This window comes from Pseudophryne corroboree, chromosome 4 (assembly GCF_028390025.1).
Source record: "Pseudophryne corroboree isolate aPseCor3 chromosome 4, aPseCor3.hap2, whole genome shotgun sequence".
Classification (NCBI taxonomy): Eukaryota; Metazoa; Chordata; class Amphibia; order Anura; family Myobatrachidae; genus Pseudophryne; species Pseudophryne corroboree.
The window spans coordinates 95,176,974-95,200,372 of NC_086447.1; the positions used below are offsets into that span (position 1 = coordinate 95,176,974).

At 48.8% G+C, this 23,399-nt stretch overlaps 1 protein-coding gene across 4 annotated transcripts in view; it reads left to right on the forward strand.

Moving 5' to 3' along the window:
• The window catches only part of ATAD2B (ATPase family AAA domain containing 2B), a 204,523-nt gene that overhangs the window by 34,472 nt on the left and 146,652 nt on the right, over window positions 1–23,399 (forward strand). For 2 of the 4 annotated variants that reach the window (XM_063915299.1, XM_063915300.1), the window contains exons 3-6: window positions 9,744–9,793; window positions 11,084–11,237; window positions 20,830–20,965; window positions 22,933–23,056. In XM_063915299.1, the coding sequence (XP_063771369.1) occupies window positions 9,744–9,793; window positions 11,084–11,237; window positions 20,830–20,965; window positions 22,933–23,056 (464 nt within the window). The remainder of the gene's footprint in view (window positions 1–9,743; window positions 9,794–11,083; window positions 11,238–20,829; window positions 20,966–22,932; window positions 23,057–23,399) is intronic. The other 2 variants (XM_063915301.1, XM_063915303.1) reach the window with 1 other exon arrangement.

Below are 23,399 nucleotides of genomic sequence, written 5' to 3' on the forward strand. Positions count from 1 at the left end.
GCAGGGCGCGGCGCCCTGCTAAAACAGCCTAGAGTGAACACTAGTAAAGCTACCGTATGTTGTGTTATCTGCTCATGAGATATGTGATGGTCATTGTTTGGTATAGGAATAATGCCCTCTAATTATAAGGACATTAGATTTATACAGATATTCACTGCAAATAACATGAATGAATGTTAAAATGTGTAATGCATGTACTTGTAACTGATAAAGGACTTAATTGTCCCTATGCGTGTGTATTATGGTCTTATAAATGAACCAGTTAATACAGATTTCTTTTTCATCCACTAGGGGTCACTGGAGTACTCTTGGGGATATGGACGTCTTCCGCAGGAACAGGGCACTGAATATTTAAATTTAGAACACTCCACCCCTCCATATCCCAGAGTACCTCAGTGTTTTTTTCTGTGCTCAAGTAGCAACAGGCGTGTGTGGCTTAGTCCACAATTATTTTGAATATTTTTATTTTTTTGTTAATATTTTTTCTTTTTTCATACCACATCCCTTTCCCCCTTCCAAAAGGCCAGGTTCAGGGATAGTGGAAGCTGCTACAAGCAGCTGTGGCGTGTCGGTCCTCACTAGAAGAGCACCCTCACAGCCAAAGCAGACATTCTGCAGAAAGGCTGGCCGGTGCTTACAGAGAAGCCCCGTCGGAGCCTCACCACAGGAGTCCAGGTATGTTGGTCGGGGCGGTCGGCTCACGCTGCCGCCCCGCTGTGTGTGGACAAGTTTCTTACAGCATACTGCCTCCTCCCGGCCGCCCGTCGCCGCTGCTCAAAGCCGCTTCGGGGGACCGCGCTCCCGCTGTCTGTTCTCCGGCGCGTCCCCCTACCCGGCTCCCGCTGGACGCCCCACACTACCGCTGCCAGCCCCGCACTATCGCTGGCCCCCCCACACTACCGCTGCCCGCCCTGGCCGCTTGGTTGCCTCTACCCGCGCCCGGCCTTTTTACATGCTCAACGGAGCATACAGGGGGGGTATCACAGCACCGTTATAAGCTGCAAGCAGCTGCACGAGGGGGGGACAAGCAGCAGCAGTATGCTAGGCTGCATGGATAAGATACAAGGTTATATATCAGTTTAAAATATTATGACCTGTACTGTGATTATTCCTGTAAGCATGGCATGGGGGCCATTTTAACCATGCTTCCTGTGTCTTCCTGTTGTGATTCCAGAACGTTCCAGTACTACATCTCTACTCCACCGGAGGCGCAGGGGTGTTAGTGGGAATTTGGGATCACATTTCATAGGACTGGCCACGTGTACTGCACTAGGCCAGATATATATATTACACACACCTTAGTACTATTTTACTGAGTCGTGCAAGTGTCTGTATTTGTATATTGTATTGTCTGTCTCCATAATGAGTAAGGCACCAGCAAGAATTAAAAAGCAGGTTCACTGCAAGGTCTGTAGCAGTGTGTTACCGGATGGATCTACCACATGTACAGTATGTTTTGTGGATTCAGTTACGAATACAATTTCTGCTCCGGTTTTAAAGCCAGGTTCCTCCCCGGACCCTCCATGGGAAAAGCTAGCCAATGTACTGGCTGGGTTGCAATCAGAATTGACCGCCGCTCGACAAGAGCGGGAAGCGGCAAGATCTGAATCTCGGGTGAGACCGCCAGAACTACCGGAGGCGTCTCAGCCTTGCAAAAGGTCCAAATCCAATTTGGGTAGACGGGATAAATTTCATATGTCTTATGATTTACCTGTTTCGGCTATGTTACATTCTGAAGATTCCATGCCAGACCTCACGGCACAAGATGAGGGTGAGGAGGGCGAAGTGGAGTCAGATAGTGATGATTTTAACAGCCCAGGCATTGATAATCTTATGAGAGCGGTGCGTCAGTCTCTGAAGTTTACAGAAACGGAGGAGCCTCTGACAAATGATGAAGTCGTATTTACTAAACTACAGATCTCCAGTGTGTTTTCCTATTTCGGAGTCTGTTAATAAGATGTTAGTAGAAACACGACAGAATCCAGATAAACGGTTTTCTATACCTCGCAGATTTAAGTCTAGTTACCCGTTTCCAGACTCGGTGACATGTACATGGGAGAATCCACCAATGGTTGATTCGTCTGTGTCGAAACTTACAAAGAAATTAACCATACCAGTGCCAACTGCTACTACGCTTAAAGATGTCTGGAACCACGCACAATCGCTTGGCCGTACAGCCTAGTGTATCTGTTTCCACCGTTTCCGCTGCTCCCTCTGTTGCTAAAACGATCAAAAGAGAGTCGGTCACAGTCATACTAGTGGCGCCTCATTGCCTCGGAGAGCTTGGTTCTCGGATCTCCGTGGACTACTCGCAGACGATCCTTGGCCGCTCCCACTACGTCCGGACTAGTTACAACAGGGTCCGTTCCTTTATCCCGATTTAGCGCGGCTGCGTTTGACGGGGTGGCTATTGAGACCGCACTCTTAAGAAGAGAGGGCATTCCAGAATCTGTTATACCAACCATGTTACGAGCTAGGAAGCCGGTTACGGCAGCTCATTATTACAGAATTTGGCGTGCCTATATAGGTTGGTGTGAAGCTCGGAAGTTTCCGTTATCATCTTTCAAGTTATCCCGTCTTTTGTTATTTCTACAGACGGGGTTAGATGGAGGACTGCGTTTATCTACACTAAAGGTGCAGGTATCTGCTTTGTCAATTTACTTTCAAAGGCGATTGGCTCTATTGCCGTCTGTACACACTTTTCTGCAAGGTGTCCTCAGAGTACAGCCTCCATTCATTCCACCTACAGCGCCATGGGACTTGAATCTGGTTTTAGAGATCTTACAGTCTTCATATTTTGAACCCTTACAACAAGTGGATATTAAGTTTCTCACTTGGAAAACATTTTTTCTCCTAGCCTTAGCTTCGGCAAGGCGTGTTTCAGATTTGGGTGCCTTGTCATGCAAGCCACCGTATTTGGTTTTTCATGATGACAGAGCGGAACTTCGGACGAATCCCGCTTTCTTACCAAAGGTAGTGTCATTTTTTCACATCAATTAACCAATAGTAGTTCCTGTGTTAACAGGACAGTCTGGAACTCTGGATGTGGTACTCGCATTACGCGTTTATGTGTCCTGAACATGTACAGTTCATAAGACGGATACGTTGTTTGTTCTCTATGATGCTGCCAAGATGGGTTGGCCAGCTTCTAAGCAGACCATATCCAGATGGATAAAACTGACTATACGTCAGGCTTACAGTGATTGCGCTGAGACGAAAACAAAGTGGGTCCCAGGGACCCCTCACTTTTAAAAATTGGGGTCCTAACTGTCCTTTTGTGGGTCCCATCGGAATGAAGGTTCTTATTAATTATTCAAATATAAAAACACAACAACAAAACAAACTTAGGCGTCTGGCTTTGTGGGGAAGGGGCTTGGCCACAATAGTGGCAATTCACATTACACCACACAGTAGTGCCGCTTATACACATTGCACCAGGTAGAACCTCCTATACACACTGCGCCAGGCAGAGCACATTATACGCATTGCACCAGGTAGAGCACATTATAGACATTGCACCAAGCAGAACCACCTATACACATTGTGCCAGGTAGAGCACGTTATACACATTGTGCCAGACAGAGCACGCTATACACTTTGCGCCAGGCAGAGCACGCTATACACTTTGCGCCAGGCAGAGCACGCTATACACTTTGCGCCAGGCAGAGCACGCTATACACTTTGCGCCAGGCAGAGCACGCTATACACATTGCGCCTGGCAGAGCACGTTATACACATTGCGCCTGGCAGAGCACGTTATACACATTGCGCCAGGCAGAGTACGTTATATACATTGCGCCAGGCAGAGTACATTATATACATTGCGACAGGCAGAGCACGTTATACACTTTGCGACAGACAGAGCACGTTATACACTTTGCGACAGACAGAGCACGTTATACACTTTGCGACAGACAGAGCACGTTATACACTTTGCGACAGACAGAGCACGTTATATACATTGTGCCAGGCAGAGCACGTTATATACATTGCGCCAGGCAGAGCACGTTATATACATTGCACCAGGTAGAACCACCTATACAACCACTGAGCCAGGCAGATCACGTTATACATTTTAAACGGGGAGAAGCTGCGGGCAGCGCGATTGAATGGGGAGAAGCTACCAGTGGTGATTTGATGGCAAGAGAGGCACTGAAACAGTATTATTAGCAGAGACACACTGGTCACTCAGAGACCTCTCTGCTTGTAGTGCGTAAAACGCGATATAGCGCATATTTTGCAATCAGTGACTATGGTGGGAAGAGAGTGAGGTGGGTGTAGGGGGAAGAGAGAGGGGGGCTGTAGGGGGAATAGAGAAACTGACTGAGGGGGGAGACAGAGAAGAAGAGAGACGGACAGAGAGAGAGGTGGGGAGACAGAGAGGGAACGAGACGGACAGAGAGAGAGAGGTGGGGAGACAGAGAGGGAACGAGACGGGCAGAGAGAGAGAGAGGGAACGAAAGAGAGAGAGGGAACGAGGAGACGGACAGAGAGAGAGGGGGAACGAGGAGACGGACGAGAGAGAGAGGGAACGAGGAGACGGACAGAGAGAGCGAGGAGACGGACGGACAGAGAGAGAGCGAGCGAGGAGACGGACAGAGAGAGAGCGAGCGAGGAGACTGACAGAGAGAGAGAGGGGGAACGAGGAGACGGACAGAGAGAGGGGGGGGGAACGAGGAGACGGACAGAGAGAGGGGGGGGAACGAGGAGACGGACAGAGAGAGGGGGGGAACGAGGAGACGGACAGAGAGAGGGGGGGAACGAGGAGACGGACAGAGAGAGGGGGGGGAACGAGGAGACGGACAGAGAGAGGGGGGGAACGAGGAGACGGACAGAGAGAGAGGGGGAACGAGGAGACGGACGAGAGAGAGAGGGAACGAGGAGACGGAGAGAGAGAGAGAGCGAGGAGACGGACAGACAGAGAGAGCGAGAGAGCGAGGAGACGGACAGAGAGAGAGCGAGAGAGGGAACGAGGAGACGGACAGAGAGAGAGAGAGAGAGGGAACGAGGAGACGGACAGAGAGAGAGAGAGAGAGGGAACGAGGAGACGGACAGAGAGAGAGAGAGAGAGAGAGGGAACGAGGAGACGGACAGAGAGAGAGAGAGAGAGGGAACGAGGAGACGGACAGAGAGAGAGAGGGAACGAGGAGACGGACAGAGAGAGAGAGGGAACGAGGAGACGGACAGAGAGAGAGAGGGAACGAGGAGACGGACAGAGAGAGAGAGGGAACGAGGAGACGGACAGAGAGAGAGAGGGAACGAGGAGACGGACAGAGAGAGAGAGGGAACGAGGAGACGGACAGAGAGAGAGAGGGAACGAGGAGACGGACAGAGAGAGAGAGAGGGAACGAGGAGACGGACAGAGAGAGAGAGGGAACGAGGAGACGGACAGAGAGAGAGAGGGAACGAGGAGACGGAGAGAGAGAGAGAGAGCGAGGAGACGGACAGAGAGAGAGCGAGGAGACGGACGGACAGAGAGAGAGAGAGCGAGGAGACGGACAGAGAGAGAGAGAGAGAGAGCGAGGAGACGGACAGAAAGAGAGAGAGAGAGCGAGGAGACGGACAGAAAGAGAGAGAGAGCGAGGAGACGGACAGAAAGAGAGAGAGAGAGCGAGGAGACGGACAGAAAGAGAGAGAGAGAGCGAGGAGACGGACAGAAAGAGAGAGAGAGCGAGGAGACGGACAGAAAGAGAGAGAGAGAGCGAGGAGACGGACAGAAAGAGAGAGAGAGAGCGAGGAGACGGACAGAAAGAGAGAGAGAGAGCGATGAGACGGACAGAAAGAGAGAGAGAGAGCGAGGAGACGGACAGAAAGAGAGAGAGAGCGAGGAGACGGACAGAGAGAGAGAGAGAGAGAGAGAGAGGAGACGGACAGAGAGAGAGAGAGCGAGGAGACGGACAGAGAGAGAGAGGAGACGGACAGAGAGAGAGAGAGAGCGAGGAGACGGACAGAGAGAGAGAGAGAGAGCGAGGAGACGGACAGAGAGAGAGAGAGCGAGGAGACGGACAGAGAGAGAGAGAGCGAGGAGACGGACAGAGAGAGAGAGAGAGAGCGAGGAGGCGGACAGAGAGAGAGAGAGCGAGGAGGCGGACAGAGAGAGAGAGCGAGGAGGCGGACAGAGAGAGAGAGAGAGAGCGGAGACGGACAGAGAGAGAGAGAGGAGACGGACAGAGAGAGCGAGGAGACGGACAGAGAGAGAGAGAGAGAGAGCGAGGAGACGGACAGAGAGAGAGAGAGAGCGAGGAGACGGACAGAAAGAGAGAGAGAGAGAGCGAGGAGACGGACAGAAAGAGAGAGAGAGCGAGGAGACGGACAGAGAGAGAGAGCGAGGAGACGGACAGAGAGAGAGCGAGGAGACGGACAGAGAGAGAGAGCGAGGAGACGGACAGAGAGAGAGAGAGAGCGAGGAGACGGACAGAGAGAGAGAGCGAGGAGACGGACAGAGAGAGAGAGAGAGAGCGAGGAGGCGGACAGAGAGAGAGAGCGAGGAGGCGGACAGAGAGAGAGAGAGCGAGGAGACGGAGAGAGAGAGAGCGAGGAGACAGAGAGAGAGAGAGACACAGAGAGAGAGGGAACGAGGAGACGGACAGAGAGAGAGGGAACGAGGAGACGGACAGAGAGAGAGAGAGGGAGGGAATGAGACACAGAGAGAGAGAGGGAACGAGATGGCCAGAGAGAGAGGGAACGAGAGAGAGAGCGGGAGGGAGAGGGAACGAGACGGACAGAGAGAGAGAGGGAACGAGAGAGAGAGGGGGAGGGAGAGGGAACGAGACGGACAGAGAGAGAGAGAGAACGAGACGGAGAGAGAGAGAGAGAACGAGACGGAGAGAGAGAGAGAGAGAACGAGACGGAGAGAGAGAGAGAACGAGACGGAGAGAGAGAGAACGAGACGGAGAGAGAGAGGGAACGAGACGGACAGAGCGAGAGAGAAAGGGTGGAGATCGAGAGAGGGGATAGATGGAGGCAGAGGAAAGGGAGTGTTTGAGAGAGGGGCTTGTAGTCAGTGGTGTAGTCATTGCTTGAAGTCAGTGGTGTATGGACACGACTGCCAGTGCCTCTGCAAATTCCTCCCACAGACTTTTGGAGCCGGGGACGGTCAGGACAGGGGCATACATCCCAACTGTCCCAATTTTTTGCGGGACAGTCCCGCTGTCCCACCCGTGGCCAGCAGTGTCCCGCGGTGGTGGGGGGGACATTTGGGAGGCTTTTGCACTCGCAGCAGAGCCGAGTGAATAGACGCTGTGCGCATGCGCACACAGCGTCTATTCATGGAGGTACTGGGGGCATGCCAGCAGCTCACTGAGCGCTGGCCATGCCCCCATAGTAACAAGAATGGGGCCGTGGCTCGCGATCGCGGAATTGCCGTGAGGCCACGCCCCTTTATGCAAAGCCACGCCCATTTTTATGTAGACACGCCCCTTTTCGGCGCGGAAGTCCCTTTTGACAATTTTGAAAGTTGGGAGGTATGCAGGGCTGTAATAGAAGTAGGCAAGGGCTGAGAGAGCGGCCCCTGTCCTCCCCTTCCAGCCCGGTGTCTGTCTCAGCAGCAATAGAGTGGAGTTTAGATTAGTAAAATAGGTACGGAGGAGAAGGAGAGCGGACCTTTTACTGGTCGGGAGACAGGACACGAGTGAGTGACTGGCTGTGCAGTGCTGGTCTTAACACACGGGCTCTGGGGCACTGGTGGTGGGCGGGCGAACAGGCGCAGCGCTGTTCGCGGCATTTAATGAGTCCAAGAGACTCGTTGTAGTGCCGTCCCTGAACCAGCCCCCACCGCGGGAACAGACAGCCCCCCTCTCCCCACGCCACTTAAACAGCTTAAAGCAAATATCTACCGTGAGATCGCGGAGCACCCGACTCCCTTCTTCCCGGCCACGGACCACTGGCAGCACTCGGAAGCCAAACCCCCTCCCCAGCCGCGGGTTACCCACTGTCACAGAAGATCGCTGCCACGGAGCTGCGCTGTCATGTCCTGACTTGCAAGGCTCCACCTCCTCTTTTTAAAGCCTGGCGCCTGGCCGCCGCGCCAATCAATCTGCCAGGCTAGGGATTGGCTGCAGCGGAGCGCGTCCCAGAGGACTCACGCATGTTGGAAATGTGAGTCCCTGAACATCAATACCGGGTAAAAAACGCGCTATAGCGCGTTTTTGCGAACACTGGCTTACCTTCATGCTGGGTTACAGCCGCCTACATCAGTAACAGCTCATTCCACACGTTCTGTGGTAACTTCATGGACAGCTGGCCGTGGAGCTTCTACGACGCAGCTTTGCCGTGCGGCTACATGCTCATCAGTGCACACGTTTTGTGCGCTTTTACAAGTTTGATACGTTTGCGGCATCAGCATCTAGCTTTGGCCGCCTAGTGTTACAGGTGCCAAACAGCTCTCCCGCCCACGGTGAAGCTTTGGTACATCCCAAGAGTACTCCAGTGACCCCTAGTGGATGAAAAAGAAAATAGGATTTTGGTGCTTACCAGGTAAATCCTTTTCTTTGAATCCATAGGGGGCACTGGACGCCCACCCAGAGCAGTTTACCTGGTTTGTGGTAATTTCAGAGATCTTATGGTAACATACTCTCACCGACTGGTTCAAATTATCAAGTTCTATCGGTTATGGTGTCAACTGTTTAGATGTCAGTAACGTTATGTGTCAACTTCATTGTTGTCCGTTATGTTATTTGTAATTCTCCATGGTCAACCTCTCTCTAGCTCCTGTTCGGCTCAGTAAAAAACACTGAGGTACTCTGGGATATGGAGGGGTGGAGTGTTCTAAATTTAAATATTCAGTGCCCTGTTCCTGCGGAAGACGTCCATATCCCCAAGAGTACTCCAGTGCCCCCTATGGATTCAAAGAAAAGGATTTACCTGGTAAGTACCAAAATCCTATTTTTAAAGTAAAGAGAACGCCTTCCCTCTACATTGCATTTTGAAGGAAATTACTTGCATGTAAAAGTTGGGAATGGTCTTGAGGGATCCCGAACAGCCGAATAGGCCCTGTTGTCTAGATAAAGTAACATTTTCCATGGTAACCTGACTTTCCACCACATATTATCAATGATTGAAGACAGCCAGAAGTAGACTGCAGTTGTTGCATGCAAAGTCCACAGTGCCCTATCTGAGAAGCATGGTAACGTTGCAGACTTGCCTTTGTTCCTTGTATCTTACATCTTTTGTAGAGGTGCATAGTGAAGACACTATTTTGTTTTAAATTGGTCGTTTTGCACTTGGGTTTATTACACCTATTTCAGTATGTTACTACTCTTTATGGGTACACCGGTTTTACACCATGTTAAAATTGATGGACTACAGTGTCGCCTGTATAGAATACATTCCCATTATAACTTAACCGGATGTGTATCTAGTTTTGAGCCTGACATCTCACAGCATCTGTTATTAAGGTGGATATTACATTCCAACATTACAGACAGCTGGTGCTCCTCCTGCATCAGTGGGGGACAGCGGCTGAGTGACAGCTAATGGTGGCCGCCTTAATATTTAGTTCGTTAATACCATCCATATGACATCTTATTGGTGTACCCTGCCACTTACCCTGGGGTTCAGCATACATGACTCTCTCCTACACCTGGCGTGTTATTGGTGCACAGTGCCGGCAGCAGCGATGAGAGCATGGTAGTGTATGGCACGGCCTGTGCGCTGTGCTCCTCACCTAGGATATACATTATACTACATTATAGACATGGGTGACTGGGCTCTGACTTTCATTCACTTTGTTCTCTGTTTTATAGGTTATTGTCTCAGTCTGGTGCTACATTACCAAACAGCCACAGCAGTTTATGTGAGTATTGTATACTGACTGCTTCTCATCTAGCAGATGCTCCGAAAAAATCTTTGGAATTTGTTTCTAAACATATAGTAGCTATTACGTAGATAAAGATATTATATGATACGTAAAAGAAGAATACACTTGTATATATGATATAATGTGTGACTCTGGAACTTATAAGTTCTACATATTTGAGATAATGTAGTGTGGGGATTCCTACTTACAGCAAACGTTCCATCGGTACATTATTGCAACCTCTGTGGGCCAATCCACTTTTTTGCAGCAGTTGCCATAAACTGCCTTCCCCTCCAGCCGCTTAGTGGACACAGGGGAGTTGCATCCCACTTTGCAGGCTTTTCCCCACACTGCCCTCATGGGCTGGTCTTCGGTTTGCCGGCTGTTGGGATCCCGGCGCACAGTATACCGGCGCCGGAATCCTGACACCCGGCATACAGACACCTTTTCTCCCTCTTGAGGGTCCACGACCCCCCCTGGAGGGAGAAACGTGCGCCACCGATGCCCGCAGCGTGGTGAACTTTTGCGCTCGCCCAGCAATTGGTATGCCGGCGGTCTGGATTCCGGCGCCGGCATACCATACTACACTCTCTTCATGATGTCTCCTCTCTTGCCTCCCTCTTCTTGTAGAGTGCCCAGCCTCCGGAGGGTGGGCTTAATGTTACTCCTTAGTCTTTGCCCCCAACCCCGCCATCACAACCTTTGGTGGTGATTACGCTTCAGTAAATTGAACATTTGCTGGGTTGTTTACTTCAGCTCTTTGTTCACTTGTAGAACATGACTATCCAACTGGTAGACTGCAGGGTGGGTGTGGCACAATATTTCTTTCTGGTGTCCTCCACTTCTCCTTACAGCCAATTTGTTATTTGACCCCTGTGGAGGTTTTTACAAGGGCTAAATCACGTTGAGTTGATGCTTTGTTTAACACACATTGCTACACATATAGGGGCAGATATATTAACCTGGACAGGGCATAAGGAAGTGATAAACCAGTGATGAGTGCAAGGTGATAAAGGCACCAGCCAATCGGCTCCAATATGTAAATTTGCATATTGGAGCTGATTGGCTGGTGCGTTTATCACCTTGCACTTATCAATGGTTTATCACTTCCTTATGCTTTCTTCAGGTTAAAACATCTGCCCCTTAATTAGAAGCAAGTTGTAAAGTAATCTTGTTTGTAGCTAGGGACTTCTGCAGCGAGAGAAGTACTGTCCTTTCCTTTTTAAGTGATACCACGTCTGATGTAGCGGTCCAGAACTAATAATGATGGCGTTTGTTTCACATTAGCTCTTAGAAGCCATCCCTGCCACACAGAGAAGGAAGGTAATGGTGACCATTCCTGCATTAATGGCGGTCGCGAGGTCAGAAGAAGCTGCAGATCAAAGAGTAGCCAATTCGAAAGTTTGAACCAGAGCTTGCTGTTTGATCAGCTCGTGAACAGGTGAGTGACCATGTGACCCTAGTCTGTTGTTCATGAACCAATAAGGACTCGGATGCTCTGGGGAAACGCGAGTACTCATGGGAGCCTTCCATTGATTGGACATACGTGAGCGCTCATGTGACCTCCATCTCTGTTACTGGGATGCAATAATGCTTGCACGATGGCCATCTACTACTTTTAGTCTGGGTGTGCACTGGCCACCTCTGTTATATGGGAAGGGCTTTTCAGGGGCTATAACACATTTTTTTTTAACAGATTGGTTTAGGTTGATGTTCATCGTTTTTAAAAATCAATGCAAAACGACCTTCAGTAAATATACCCCATAGTGTGTGTTCTTCCTTTTGTTGAGGACATTGATTATCAAATATAGCCTAAATCTTCAGGGTAAGTTCCACCTCTGCTTTGTCAGAGTCTGGAGAACATCAGAGTAAAGACTCCATTTACGTATAAAGGTTCTTTTCAGCACACACCTTCACTTATTTCCTATGTAATTACCTTTCGTGTGTGTATTTTACCTCACACTGTGGGGGTTTCTAGGGTGTGGCAGTGATTTAGCGTGGCCGTACTCATCCGGTGTATTTGTGATTAAAAAGGTAGACCATACGTGTGAGGGAGCAAATCATGTGACTCAGTGACCCTGGCGCATGAGTGAGATCATTATCTGACCTGGAAGTGCTTACTTGGTTGAATCTTGGGTTGTCATGTTTCGTCCTGCATGCATGTGACCTCATCGCTCACAGATCTGGTTCTTCTGCTTTTGTGGTGATCTGCAATGTGTGGGTACCATTACATATTGTCACAACGCATCTGCTTTAAATGCCCTCCGATGCGCACTGTTCATGTGTGACGTTACATGACTTGGCTTTTTTTAAAATCTAGATTCCTTTAGAAAAAGACCGCCCAAGTTTCGGGATGCGGTCAATATCCCGCTGAACGGGTTCCCGGCGGTCGAAATACCAACCGCCGCAATCCCGACGTATTCTCCCTCCGTGGGTGTCCACGGCACCCATAGAGGGAGAATAAAATAGTGTGCCGAGCGAAGCGAACCCGCAAGGGGCTGCGCTTCGCTCGCCACCCCTGTTGGGATTCTGTGGTCGGGATTCCGGCGTCGGTATTTCGACCGCCGGGATCACGTCCAGAGGGATTTAGTACTGATCCCCAAGTTTCAGCTAAAGGAATTGAGGAGTATAACAAAAAGTAAAAGTGGAAAAAAGCCCAGTGCGTTAACTATAAGAATACTTCTCTGGATTTAAGAATATCAAGTTACAAAAAGGGATAACATTTTGTCAAAGATAATAACGAAACACAGCAAAGACATATAGTGGTTTTGTCTTGGGCATTGGGAAATAAACTAAAAGTTCTCTCTCTTAGGGGGTACAGGCAGAGGCGTCACTTACGTTGTGGACACCCGTTACGGCGACGGCAGAAAAGGGGCCTGGTTTCCTGTGAAGTGGGCGGGGCTTCGCGTACTGACTCCCGTTTTTTGTCACTTGGTGGTTCGGGAGGTGCGGGCTGCCTCCCGCGGAGTGCTGTTTCTGCAGTGCCGGCTCCTACACAGTGACAGGAGCCGAGAGCTACACACAATGTAACAGTCCAGCACTCTGCTCCTTCATTGAGCAGGCGCCGGCATTTTGGTGTCACCCCTCGGTGGTGTCACCCCTTTGGTGTCACCTGGTTGTGGGTCGCAACTACTTTGTGACGCCACTGGGTACAGGTCAAGTTTTTTTTTTTTAATCATTTTATTTACACCAAGAAAGACTGAAAAAGCCACAATACATGATACAAAAACAGTAGCATAATACAATATGAATTGCAGTCTTCATGGCGTCAGTTTTTCAAATAATTTGTGCATAGTTAAACAGGTAAACAAAATTTCTCCCCAGATGGGGAGCATATACATGGAGAAAACAGGAACGTCAGGGGGTAATGAGAAAGGGGGAGGGGGGGAAACAAGGAGAAAGGGAGAGAAAAGGGACAACAGAGCCGTTCTATGCTACATTAGAAGCAAAACATCTGACATATCCATGGATAGTATATACGCTAAACACTATAAGCATACCTGTGGGTTACGTAACAGTGCAAATCCAAAAGAAATCTGGAAGGGCGGGGCGGCGCCCGGAGGGAGGGCTCGGGTGCAACCCGGTCGGAGGCCAGTCAAGCGGGGTCAAAGGCATGGTTTGGATCTCATAGTGGAGTAGACATCGCGGTGAACCAGGGACCCCAAACGAGCTCAAATTTGTGGGGACAGTCATGCAGGTAATAAGTGATTTTTTCCATATTAGCTACGAACCAGATATAGTTATTCAGGGCTGGTATCGTGGGAGGGGCAGTGGTTTTCCAATTTTTAGCTATTAAAGATTTAGCCGCTACTAATATATGGGAAAATAATTTATTCAGTAGGGGGTCAAGGTCTGGGTGTGGGCGGGCCAGTAGAAACATCCATGGGTCCAATGTGAGCTTAAGCCCGGCTAACGAGTTCAGTATGTCAAGTACTTTTTTCCAGTAGTTAACAATACGCGGGCAGGTCCACCAAATATGGAGGAGAGTACCACGTTGACCGCATCCCCGCCAGCAGACCGGGATTGCAGAGGGGAACATCCGAGATAGTTTGTCTGGGGTATAGTACCACCGATAATACAATTTATAGGATGTCTCCTTGAGTCGGGTAGAAATAGAGCTTTTAGCGATGCCCTCCCGTACCTCTTCCCAACAGGCTTCGTCAGGGGGGGGGAACCAGGTCCCTTTCCCACTCCCGTTCATGGCGGGTCTGCGGTCCAGAGGAGGTCCCAACCAACATGGTATATATTTGCGAGATTAGGCCTCTGCTTATGGGTTTTGCAAGACATAAAGACTCAAAGGGAGTAAGGTCCCGTTGAGCGTCGGCCTGAGGCAGGGAGAGGAGGAAATGACGAAGTTGAAAATATTCAAAGAAGGGAGGGGACAGTGAGGGGAATTTGGATTTAATATCGTCTATTGACATCCAATGGCCGTGTAGGGATAGGTCGTGGGCCACAAGGATCCGGGCATTAAACCAGGATGTGAACTTACGGGGAGGGACCCTAGCGGGAAAATCCGGGTTGTCCCAGAGGGGTGTAAGAGGGGAGTGTGAGGAGGACAAATGATATTTCGCAAGAGATTTGTGCCAGGTAGATAGGTGAAATTTAAGGGGGGGGGAGAAGTGTTTCTGAGTGCCAGCAGGTGTGATTTGCCCAGGCCCCACAGCGAAGCCAGTGAACGGATTCCCATAGAAACTGCAGTAAGATCGACCCAGGCGATACAGCCGCGGGGTGCAAATGAGGCCACCATTTGACTTAAATGGCTAGCCAGATAATAGAATTTGACATCGGGAAATCCTCGACCCCCCTCGGAGCGGGGGAGCCGAAGCACGGTGAAGGCAATCCGTGGGGGTTTGTCGTTCCATACAAACTTCACAAATGAGGCCTGTGCATCTCTGAGGACCTTCTCTGGCACCCTCACAGGTAGAGTTTGGAAGAGATATAGAAGTTGTGGCATAACTGTCATTTTGAGGGCAATAATCCTACCCAGCCAGGATATGATGTGTGTCCTCCATCTTGCCAAATCCGATTTGATCTTGGTCAGTAACCGCGGGAAATTTTCAGAGTAGAGGGAATTATAATGAGAGGTAATATAAATACCTAGGTACTTAATCTTATTGGTCTGCCAACGAAGGTCATAGGAGTACTGCAGGGAGCGTTTGAGGTCTCCAGGTACATGAAGTAACATGGCTTCAGATTTAGTATAATTTATTTTATAGCCTGACAGGGAACCATATTCCTCTATAATCCTATATAGGGCGGAGAGGGAAGACTGCGGCTGAGTGAGAGATAGTAGTACATCGTCGGCGAAGAGCGAGATCTTAGACTCCTGTGAGCCCACCTGTACTCCCCGAACACTACCGGACTTTCTTATCATAGCTGCCAATGGCTCAATGACCATGGCAAACACCAGGGGGGAAAGAGGACACCCCTGTCTAGTCCCATTGGCTAATGGGAAGGAGGGGGACAGTATCCCGTTGGTAAGGACCTTTGCTATTGGAGAGGAGTAGAGGGCAGAGACCCCGGTCAGAAATTCCGCCGATATCCCGAACGCCTGTAGAGTCTGAAATAAGAATGGCCAAGAGATACGGTCGAACGCCTTCTCAGCGTCGAGAAAGAGGATAATAGATGGGGTTTGCCTGCTATTCAACAAATGAATAATGTCAATCGCTTTTCTAGTGTTGTCCCTGGCCTGGCGTCCTGGGATAAATCCCACCTGGTCATAGTGTATCAGGTCAGAGAGCACACCATTAAGGCGGGTAGCCAAGATCTTTGCATATATTTTAATGTCTAGATTCAATAAGGATATCGGGCGATAATTAGCGCAATTTCGTGGATCTCTGCCCTCTTTATGGATGACTATAACTCTGGCCTCCAGCATAGTGCTTGGGAATGGAGTGCCGTGTAGGACTGCGTTAAACAATACCCGGAGATGGGGGACCAACAAGGGGGCAAATTTTTTATAGTAAGAGGCCGAGAAGCCATCAGGGCCTGGGGCTTTAGAAGATTTAAGGTTTCTCAAGACGGCCGTTATTTCTTCCTCTGTGATATCTCTATTCAGCTCCACAGAGTCGGTGTCAGATAGTTGAGGGAGATCGGCTCGGCGTAAGAATTCTGAGATTAACGCGTCAGGGGGGCCGGGATTTGGGGCAGTAGGGTTTAAATTATATAGCTTAGTGTAATAATCCCGGAACACCCTGTTTATACCCCCTGGATCATATGTGACTTCGCCAGATTCGGTGTGTACCGCTAGGATATTATTACGTGATCGTTGTGCTCTAAGACGGGAAGCCAGAATTCTATCGGCTTTGTCGCCTTTCTCGTAGAAGGTCTGGTTAAGCCTCTGAAGAGTCTTTGCCGTACGTTCCGACAGAGAGAGTGATATTGCATTCCTAGCTTCTAACAGGGGCTCTAGATTAGACGGGGTAGGAGAGAGTTTATGTTGGCGCTCAAGGGCTTGGAGTTTAGTAGAGAGGGAAAGGAAGCTAAGCTCCCGGGTTTTTTTAAGCCTAGCTGCCTGGCTAATCAAATGGCCACGTAGGACAGCTTTATGCGCCTCCCACAGAGTGGTTGGGGAAGTCTCCGGGAGATTATTGAGAAGGAAGTAGTCAGCAAGGCAGTCTTTAATCTGGGTGGTAGCTTCCTGGCTGTGTAATATGGAATCGTTTAGACGCCAGGAAACGGGGGGAGGGCGTGGGGCGATGGAGTGGAGGTCGGCAGTGATTGGGCAGTGGTCAGACCAAATCATAGGAAGAATACAGGCAGATTTCAATTTAGAGGATAGATCCCGGCTAAGTAGGATCATGTCAATTCTAGAGTAGGACTTGTGTACAGAGGAAAAGAAGGTGTAGTCTCTGGTCAGTGGTTCAGATAGCCTAAAAGAGTCAAATAGCAAGTGAAGTTTCAGTAGATCTAGCAAAGCAAGAGATGCCAAGGTCGGGCGGGGGCGATTAAGAGACCGAGAAAGAGGAGGGGAGGACCTATCCAGGGAGGCATCCAGCACCTCATTAAAATCTCCGGCAACTATGACCTCTCCTCTACCAAGTCTAGTCAAATGTGCACTCAGCCTCCCGAAGAATTTAGCTTGATTTTGATTTGGGGCGTAGACATTAACTAGGGTACATAGGCTATCATTTAGTTTCCCAACAAGAATAAGCCATCTACCTGATTTATCTGCATGACTGTCCAACAATTCAAACGTAAGGTGGGCAGCTATCAGAGTGGAGACCCCCCTCTTCTTGTGTGTGGCATCACATGCGTGAAACGTAAGGGGGTAAGCTTTGGATTTTAAATCAGGGTGAAGGGATTTCTTAAAGTGGGTTTCCTGTAGGAAGACCAAGTCACCCTTGGCCTGTTTAAGGGAGAGGAATAGCTTGGTGCGTTTGTTAGGGCTGTTCAAACCTTTAACGTTGTGCGAATAAACTTTAAGAGCCATGGCCGACCAGGTTTCGAAACGCTTCATCACCTCCCTCCGGACACCGCAACCCTATAAAAAACCAGAACAAAAACATTGTAAATATATACGATACACGGCAAGTAGTTTTGCATAGACGGACAAAAAAAGGATATGACCACAAAAACAGAGACAGAAACAGGGGGAACAAAACATGGGAAAGACAGGGAAGAGAGGAAGGTTGGAGACCAGAAGAAACGACATCTGGCCAAACGTGCCGGTCAGGGGAAAACCAAAGGGGGTCACTAAGTGACAACGACCGGACTAGGGTATAAGACCCAGTTATGGGGACGCGGCCTGGCCGAGCCGGGTGCATCAGGGGTAGCGGGCACTCATCATGGTGCCCCGAGTCCGGGAACTTACATTTAAGGGGTATATGAGTAAGCAACTGTTCCCAATCCCCACCATCTCCTGGGGTATCTAGTAAAATAACAGTGGCTAACCCAGGTTAAAGCGCCTAGATGGTTGTGCCCTGTGCACGGGGAGCCGGGACGGTGTCGGAACGAAAGCAGAGGGAAATGACAACTTAACAAGATAAACACACGTAGAGGCAGTATAAGATGAAAATAAAACAATATTTAAGCAGGGACGGCCTCAAGTGTTAGGGCCAGCAGAGGCGGATTTCCGTGTTGAGGGCACTCGTGACCAGTCTCGGTTCAGGGAGCGTCTCGGAGTGTCAGTCGCCTCTACAGAAGGAGCCTCGTTCATCCGCTGCAGAGACTCAGACAGGGTTGGAGACGGGGTAATGCCTAGGTTGCGTAAGAGTCCTTTAGCTTCAGCTAGGTCCCTAGCCGAGTGGAGGCGGTTATGGTGCCATACAAGTATGCGAAAGGGGAAACCCCATCTATAGCGAATGCCACTGTCTCGGAGAGCCAAAGTAATGGGTCGGAATTCCTTTCTTTTAAGTAGTGTACTAGGAGCAATGTCCTGAAATATTTGAAGGGAATGTCCCAGGAAATACAGCTTGGGAAGCTTTCTGGCCTCCCTAAGCAAGTCCTCCTTAGCTGAATAATAATGGCAGCAGAGAATAACATCCCTGGGTTGGGCTTGGTCTTGAGAGCGAGGGCGAAGAGCCCTGTGGGCCCTATCCAACAGAAACTGATCCTCCGGAGTTGAGGGCGATAGGTGCACAAACAGTTTCTTGAGGTAGACGGGGAGGGATGACATATCAACGTCCTCGGGGACCCCCCGGATGCGAAGATTATTCTGGCGCGCCCGGTTATCCTGGTCCTCCTGACGTTCCAGGAGTAGGTGCATTTCTTGCTTTAGGTTATGAACATCATCCTCTACCCCCTGTTGGAAAGCTACCACTTCGTCCATTTTAGACTCTTAAGTGGTCCGTCCTGTCACCCAGATCTGTAACGTCAGCTTTAAGAGAGGCAAGAGCCGTATGTACCTCCGCCTGTACCGATTTCCTAGTCTCCTTGATTTCGCGGAAAAGCAGATGGAGATCCTTTCGGGTCAAAGGAGAATGGTCGGAGTCCTCCGAGTCTGAGACGTCGGGTTGTGATGTAGCCCCCTGTCCTGGCGATTTAGTATCTGAGTAAGCAAATTTTTTCAGGCTCTGGGTCACAGCTGCACCCTGTTGCTTTTTATTACCTCTAGTCATGGTGAACATGTGTGCGTATAGAGCGGTAAGAGAGAATCACTGCATCAGTATGTTTGAAAAGTCCCGGTAGTGGGGATAGGACAGCTTCAATATTATGACATAGGCGATCCCAAGACTCAGGGCAGGTTCCAAGGAATCACATTATGAGAGAAAGAGGACCTGACTTGTAACCGAGATCAAATATTAGGGCTGCCAGTAGATAGAGCTCCAGCCTCATATATCATAGGTGAAACAAAGCAAAAAATATTTGTGGCGGAGACCTTTGCAATGTATAAAGAACAGGTCCAAGGGGTCCCCCCTGGACTTATTTACTGCAGTCCTTGGTGAACTGGTCTCCCCTAGTGATCAAGTGGTGGGGGGTAGTGAAAGTGTCTGGGCGAGGGAACTCCGAAAAACACTATCTCCCCGCACAGCTCCAACAGGGTGTATATGTATGTATATGTATGTATGTGTGTATATATATATATATATATATATATATGTGTGTGTGTGTGTGTATATATATATATATATATATATATATATATATATATATATATATATATATATATATGTATATGTGTGTGTGTGTGTATATATATATATATATATATATATATATATATATATATATAATATGTATATATATGTATATGTGTGTATATATATATATATATATATATATATATATGTATGTATGTATATATAATATGTATGTGTATGTATATATATATATATATATATATATATATATATATATATATATATATATATATGTATGTATTTATATTTGGGGCAATATACAGGGTCCAACAGAGAGGGCCTTCCAGCTGCGGTCCAGCCGACACACAGGGTCCCCCAGCCTCACCTCCAGCCGCCGAGGGCTACACCTGCGTCCCGAGTCCTGGAACTAAAATGGCCGCCAGCAGCCAAGTGATCCTCCGCAGGCCGCCGCGAGGGACTCCGCGGGTTCCGAAGGTATGGAGGGCAGGCGGCTCCAGTGCGACAGGGGAGAGCCGCTCCCGACGTCAGTCACTCGGTGGAGGGGCCGGCCTACGGCAGATCACGGCGGTCGTCCCGGCAACCCCAGAGCTCCGTGCAGGCAGCCGCGCCGGGTTTCTCACCTCGCTGGGTGGGCACGGAGCGCCTCCCGGCGTATATGGAGCCCGCTGACGGGATAGCAATGCGGGGAGCATGTCACGGTGAGTCGCGGGCCGTACAGCCAGGTCATGTAGCACTTGTCCGCCACGATCGGGGTCCCCACATAAATCCAGCCCCCGGCTTTCGCCCGACACCTAGGCCCCAACCCGCAAGGAGGCAGGAGGCCTCCCCCGGCTCCGGGACCCGTCACGTCGGATGCAGGGGGAATTACTAGTGCAGACAGAGGCCAAATGGGCCGGGATATAGGCCAGAGAGAGGGCTATATCGTATATTTTCAGCCCAGGTACCAGGAGCTAGTCACAGGCACGTCTTTCTAGCTTGCCTGCCAGGCCACGCCCCTCGGTACAGGTCAAGTTTTGAAGCAGAATAGATGAATTGGATAGTGTCCCATCTCATTGCCACAGAAACCACTGTCTTACTCCACTTATGGTCTATCAATACACATTTCCCCGGATGCTTACTGTCGGTGTGGAATAGAGATCACTGCTATGATTTCTGGACTTGTGAAACCTCTGCAAGAATAAAATTCCTCTGGCAGCGCTTTCCAGCACGCGTATTGTCAGTCTGGCAGTATTAGAGTCTGGTATAATATATGAATGTAGATATCATTTACCTTTGACACATTTTCCCTCCATGTTCTGACTCCTCTTTCTTTAGTATAATGGTAGCCCTTAGAGTTGTTTTGTCAGATTGCGCATGCTTGTTGCTGATCTCTGATCTGGGAATGGATTGCAATGATGTTGCAAGATTACTAGTTTTAGTGTAGTGCCACTGATAGACATTGCACCTGTTTATGTATGTTCCTCTGCTGACGCTGCTCTGCTCTGATTTCAGCACTGCTGAAGCTGTGCTCCAGGAAATGGACAACATAAACATACGGAGGAGCAGTAAGTCCAAGGAGGTGGAGCGGCTGCGTATGTGGACAGACACCGAATTTGTGAGTCTTCAAATAGAACAACTGGACGTAAAAGTGAGGTTCTGCTAGAAAACCAATGTAATGTACTTTGAAGAGGTATCAAAAATGGCAGGGCCCTCCATTTTTCACAGGAGCCGCAGTATTACATAATTAATTAATATAGGAAGGGTGTGTAATGGGTAGCAGGAGAGGTGAAAGCAGACATCTGACCACAATGAGATAAATGTCCCGCTGTTCTCTCTGAGTGCAAACAAAACTACCTTCACCTTCTGCTCCACTACTTAATAACCCCCCTCCCTGCCCTTCCCGCTTCTTCACCTTGTCCTCCACATAAAGCTGGACACACATTGCTGCACAGAGATTGGCTGGGAGATAATACATATAGTTCTTCGCTGCGGTGCGAACTGGTCTGTGCTGCGCGGTGCCTGCAATGCGCACGCGCGTCGTTTCCATCGCTGGGCAGTGACGCCGCCAGCGCAGAAAGTGATCGCAGTGGCGATCGCATGAAGACTAACAGGTGGGAGGCTTTCCGGGGCGGCAACTGACCGTTTTCCAGGAGTGGTGAGGCGAATGCAGGCAGATCCAGGCGTTTGGAGGGTGGATGTCTGACGTCAATCCCGGGACCTTCGTCGCTGGATCCGTCGCACAGAGTAAGTAACTCTTACCCTGGTCTTGTTTTGCAGGAAACTTTTTTTTTTTTTTTTAGCATAGCAGGGCCGCACAAGCGATGGCAGCCCTGCTATGCTAAAATAGACCCCCCTCTCCAACAGGCGGCGTCAAGTTGATCGCACGAGCAGCAAAAAGTTGCTACGTGCGATCAACTCGGATTGAGGGCCTAAGCTGGAGCAGATTGATGTGTAAAGTATTTCCCTCCTGAAACATGCAAGTGAACAAATAATAGTAACAGGTTTTAAATTCCACTAAGCAGACCATATATCTATGTCCCCGATTCCCTGCGCTGCCAACCTGACAGCCGATCAAAGATGGCTGCTGATTGACAAATTAAATCTGCGCCCATTGATCGACAATACGGATTGGGGGAAAAAAATCTCTTACTAAAAATTTCTGACTTGCCGATCCCAATCATTTTTTTTTGGTCTGGATCAGCAAATCGAGGATTTGCAGCATGTTGAATTTCCCCGACCAAGGCATCGACGGAACGGGAATTGCCCCGATTTATGCCTGATGTATGGGCTCCATTACCCAATATTGCCACTTGCCATACAGTATTACAGGCACTTGGGGATATTCCCGTCACCTGTTTGCATCCACTTGTAGTGAAATAGAACACGCAGCATCCAAAAGTGAGATTGTATCGCCCCAGCTGTGCTTTGTGCGGTTTGTTGTGTTTACTCTAGTAAAAGGCTAGTTAATTCAAAGGGGTAAAAATTATGCCAAGATGAGGCCAAGGAAGTTATTTGAAATCACGGCTCTATTACAAAGGGCAGTACAAAGGAACTTCAAGCGCAAACTGAATGAAGATTAACAAGTATTTTTAGTTTCTTTAAAAAATGATTGCTATAATTTGTGAGTTTTTTATGAATTTTTGTGTGGCCACACTAAAGGGACTGTATTGATACAATGGTTACAAAATTGGAGCTAAATACTAATGTATCATCACTAGTAAAGTGTGATATTATCTACAATATTTTGGAAGTACAGATAACTCATTTAGTCTGTATTTTAATGTGATGTTTCTGGTGCCTGACAGACGAGTCAAAGAATTATACGATTTTATATCAATATAATAAGAAATGTAAAAAAAAATGTGTTAATCTTCATTCACTTTGCGCTTGAAGTTCCTTTGTACTACTGTTTCTATTAGGGGTAAGCGATTGCCCCTCCATTCTCTTCTGAGCAGCATTGTGAGTGAGACATTGCACTTTTGAATTGGGGCACTTTCATTGTCCATATTCTGCTCTATTAGAGAGGGACACCAATGTAATAAACTTGAGTTACACAAGCAGATATGCTGCAGTCTAATGTTTAATTAATGCTTGAACCGTTTTCATGGTTTGCAGGAAAACATGGATATGTATTCCCGTGTAAAGAGGCGGAGGAAAAGCCTACGAAGGAATAGCTATCCAATCAAAACTCGGCATGAAGAGTCCTCGGAAGGAGAAGAGGAGGAAGAGGTTTCAGAAGGTCACTGTCATATTATACATTAATGTCAGTCGGGAAACCTTTAGGCATATAGGGGGAAATTCAGTTGTTTTGAGTGTTTAATTTTCCCAATTAAACAGGACTGATTAGGCGCCAGAACAATTGGCACAATTCAATTGTTAATTGTTTGGTCGCACATGCATATTGCGCATGTCGTGCCCAATCAGACAGGGTTTAGCCACGTAAAATGACTAAACCAATTTAAAGTCCTGCTTTTGGCGTCCAAACTACTGTTTCAATGCCCAAATGCCGAGTTTGCACACCTTTTTCCTCGCACCTCAGGAGGCTGCGAGAAAGTGTCTTCTGTGGCTAATGGGCGCCCGAA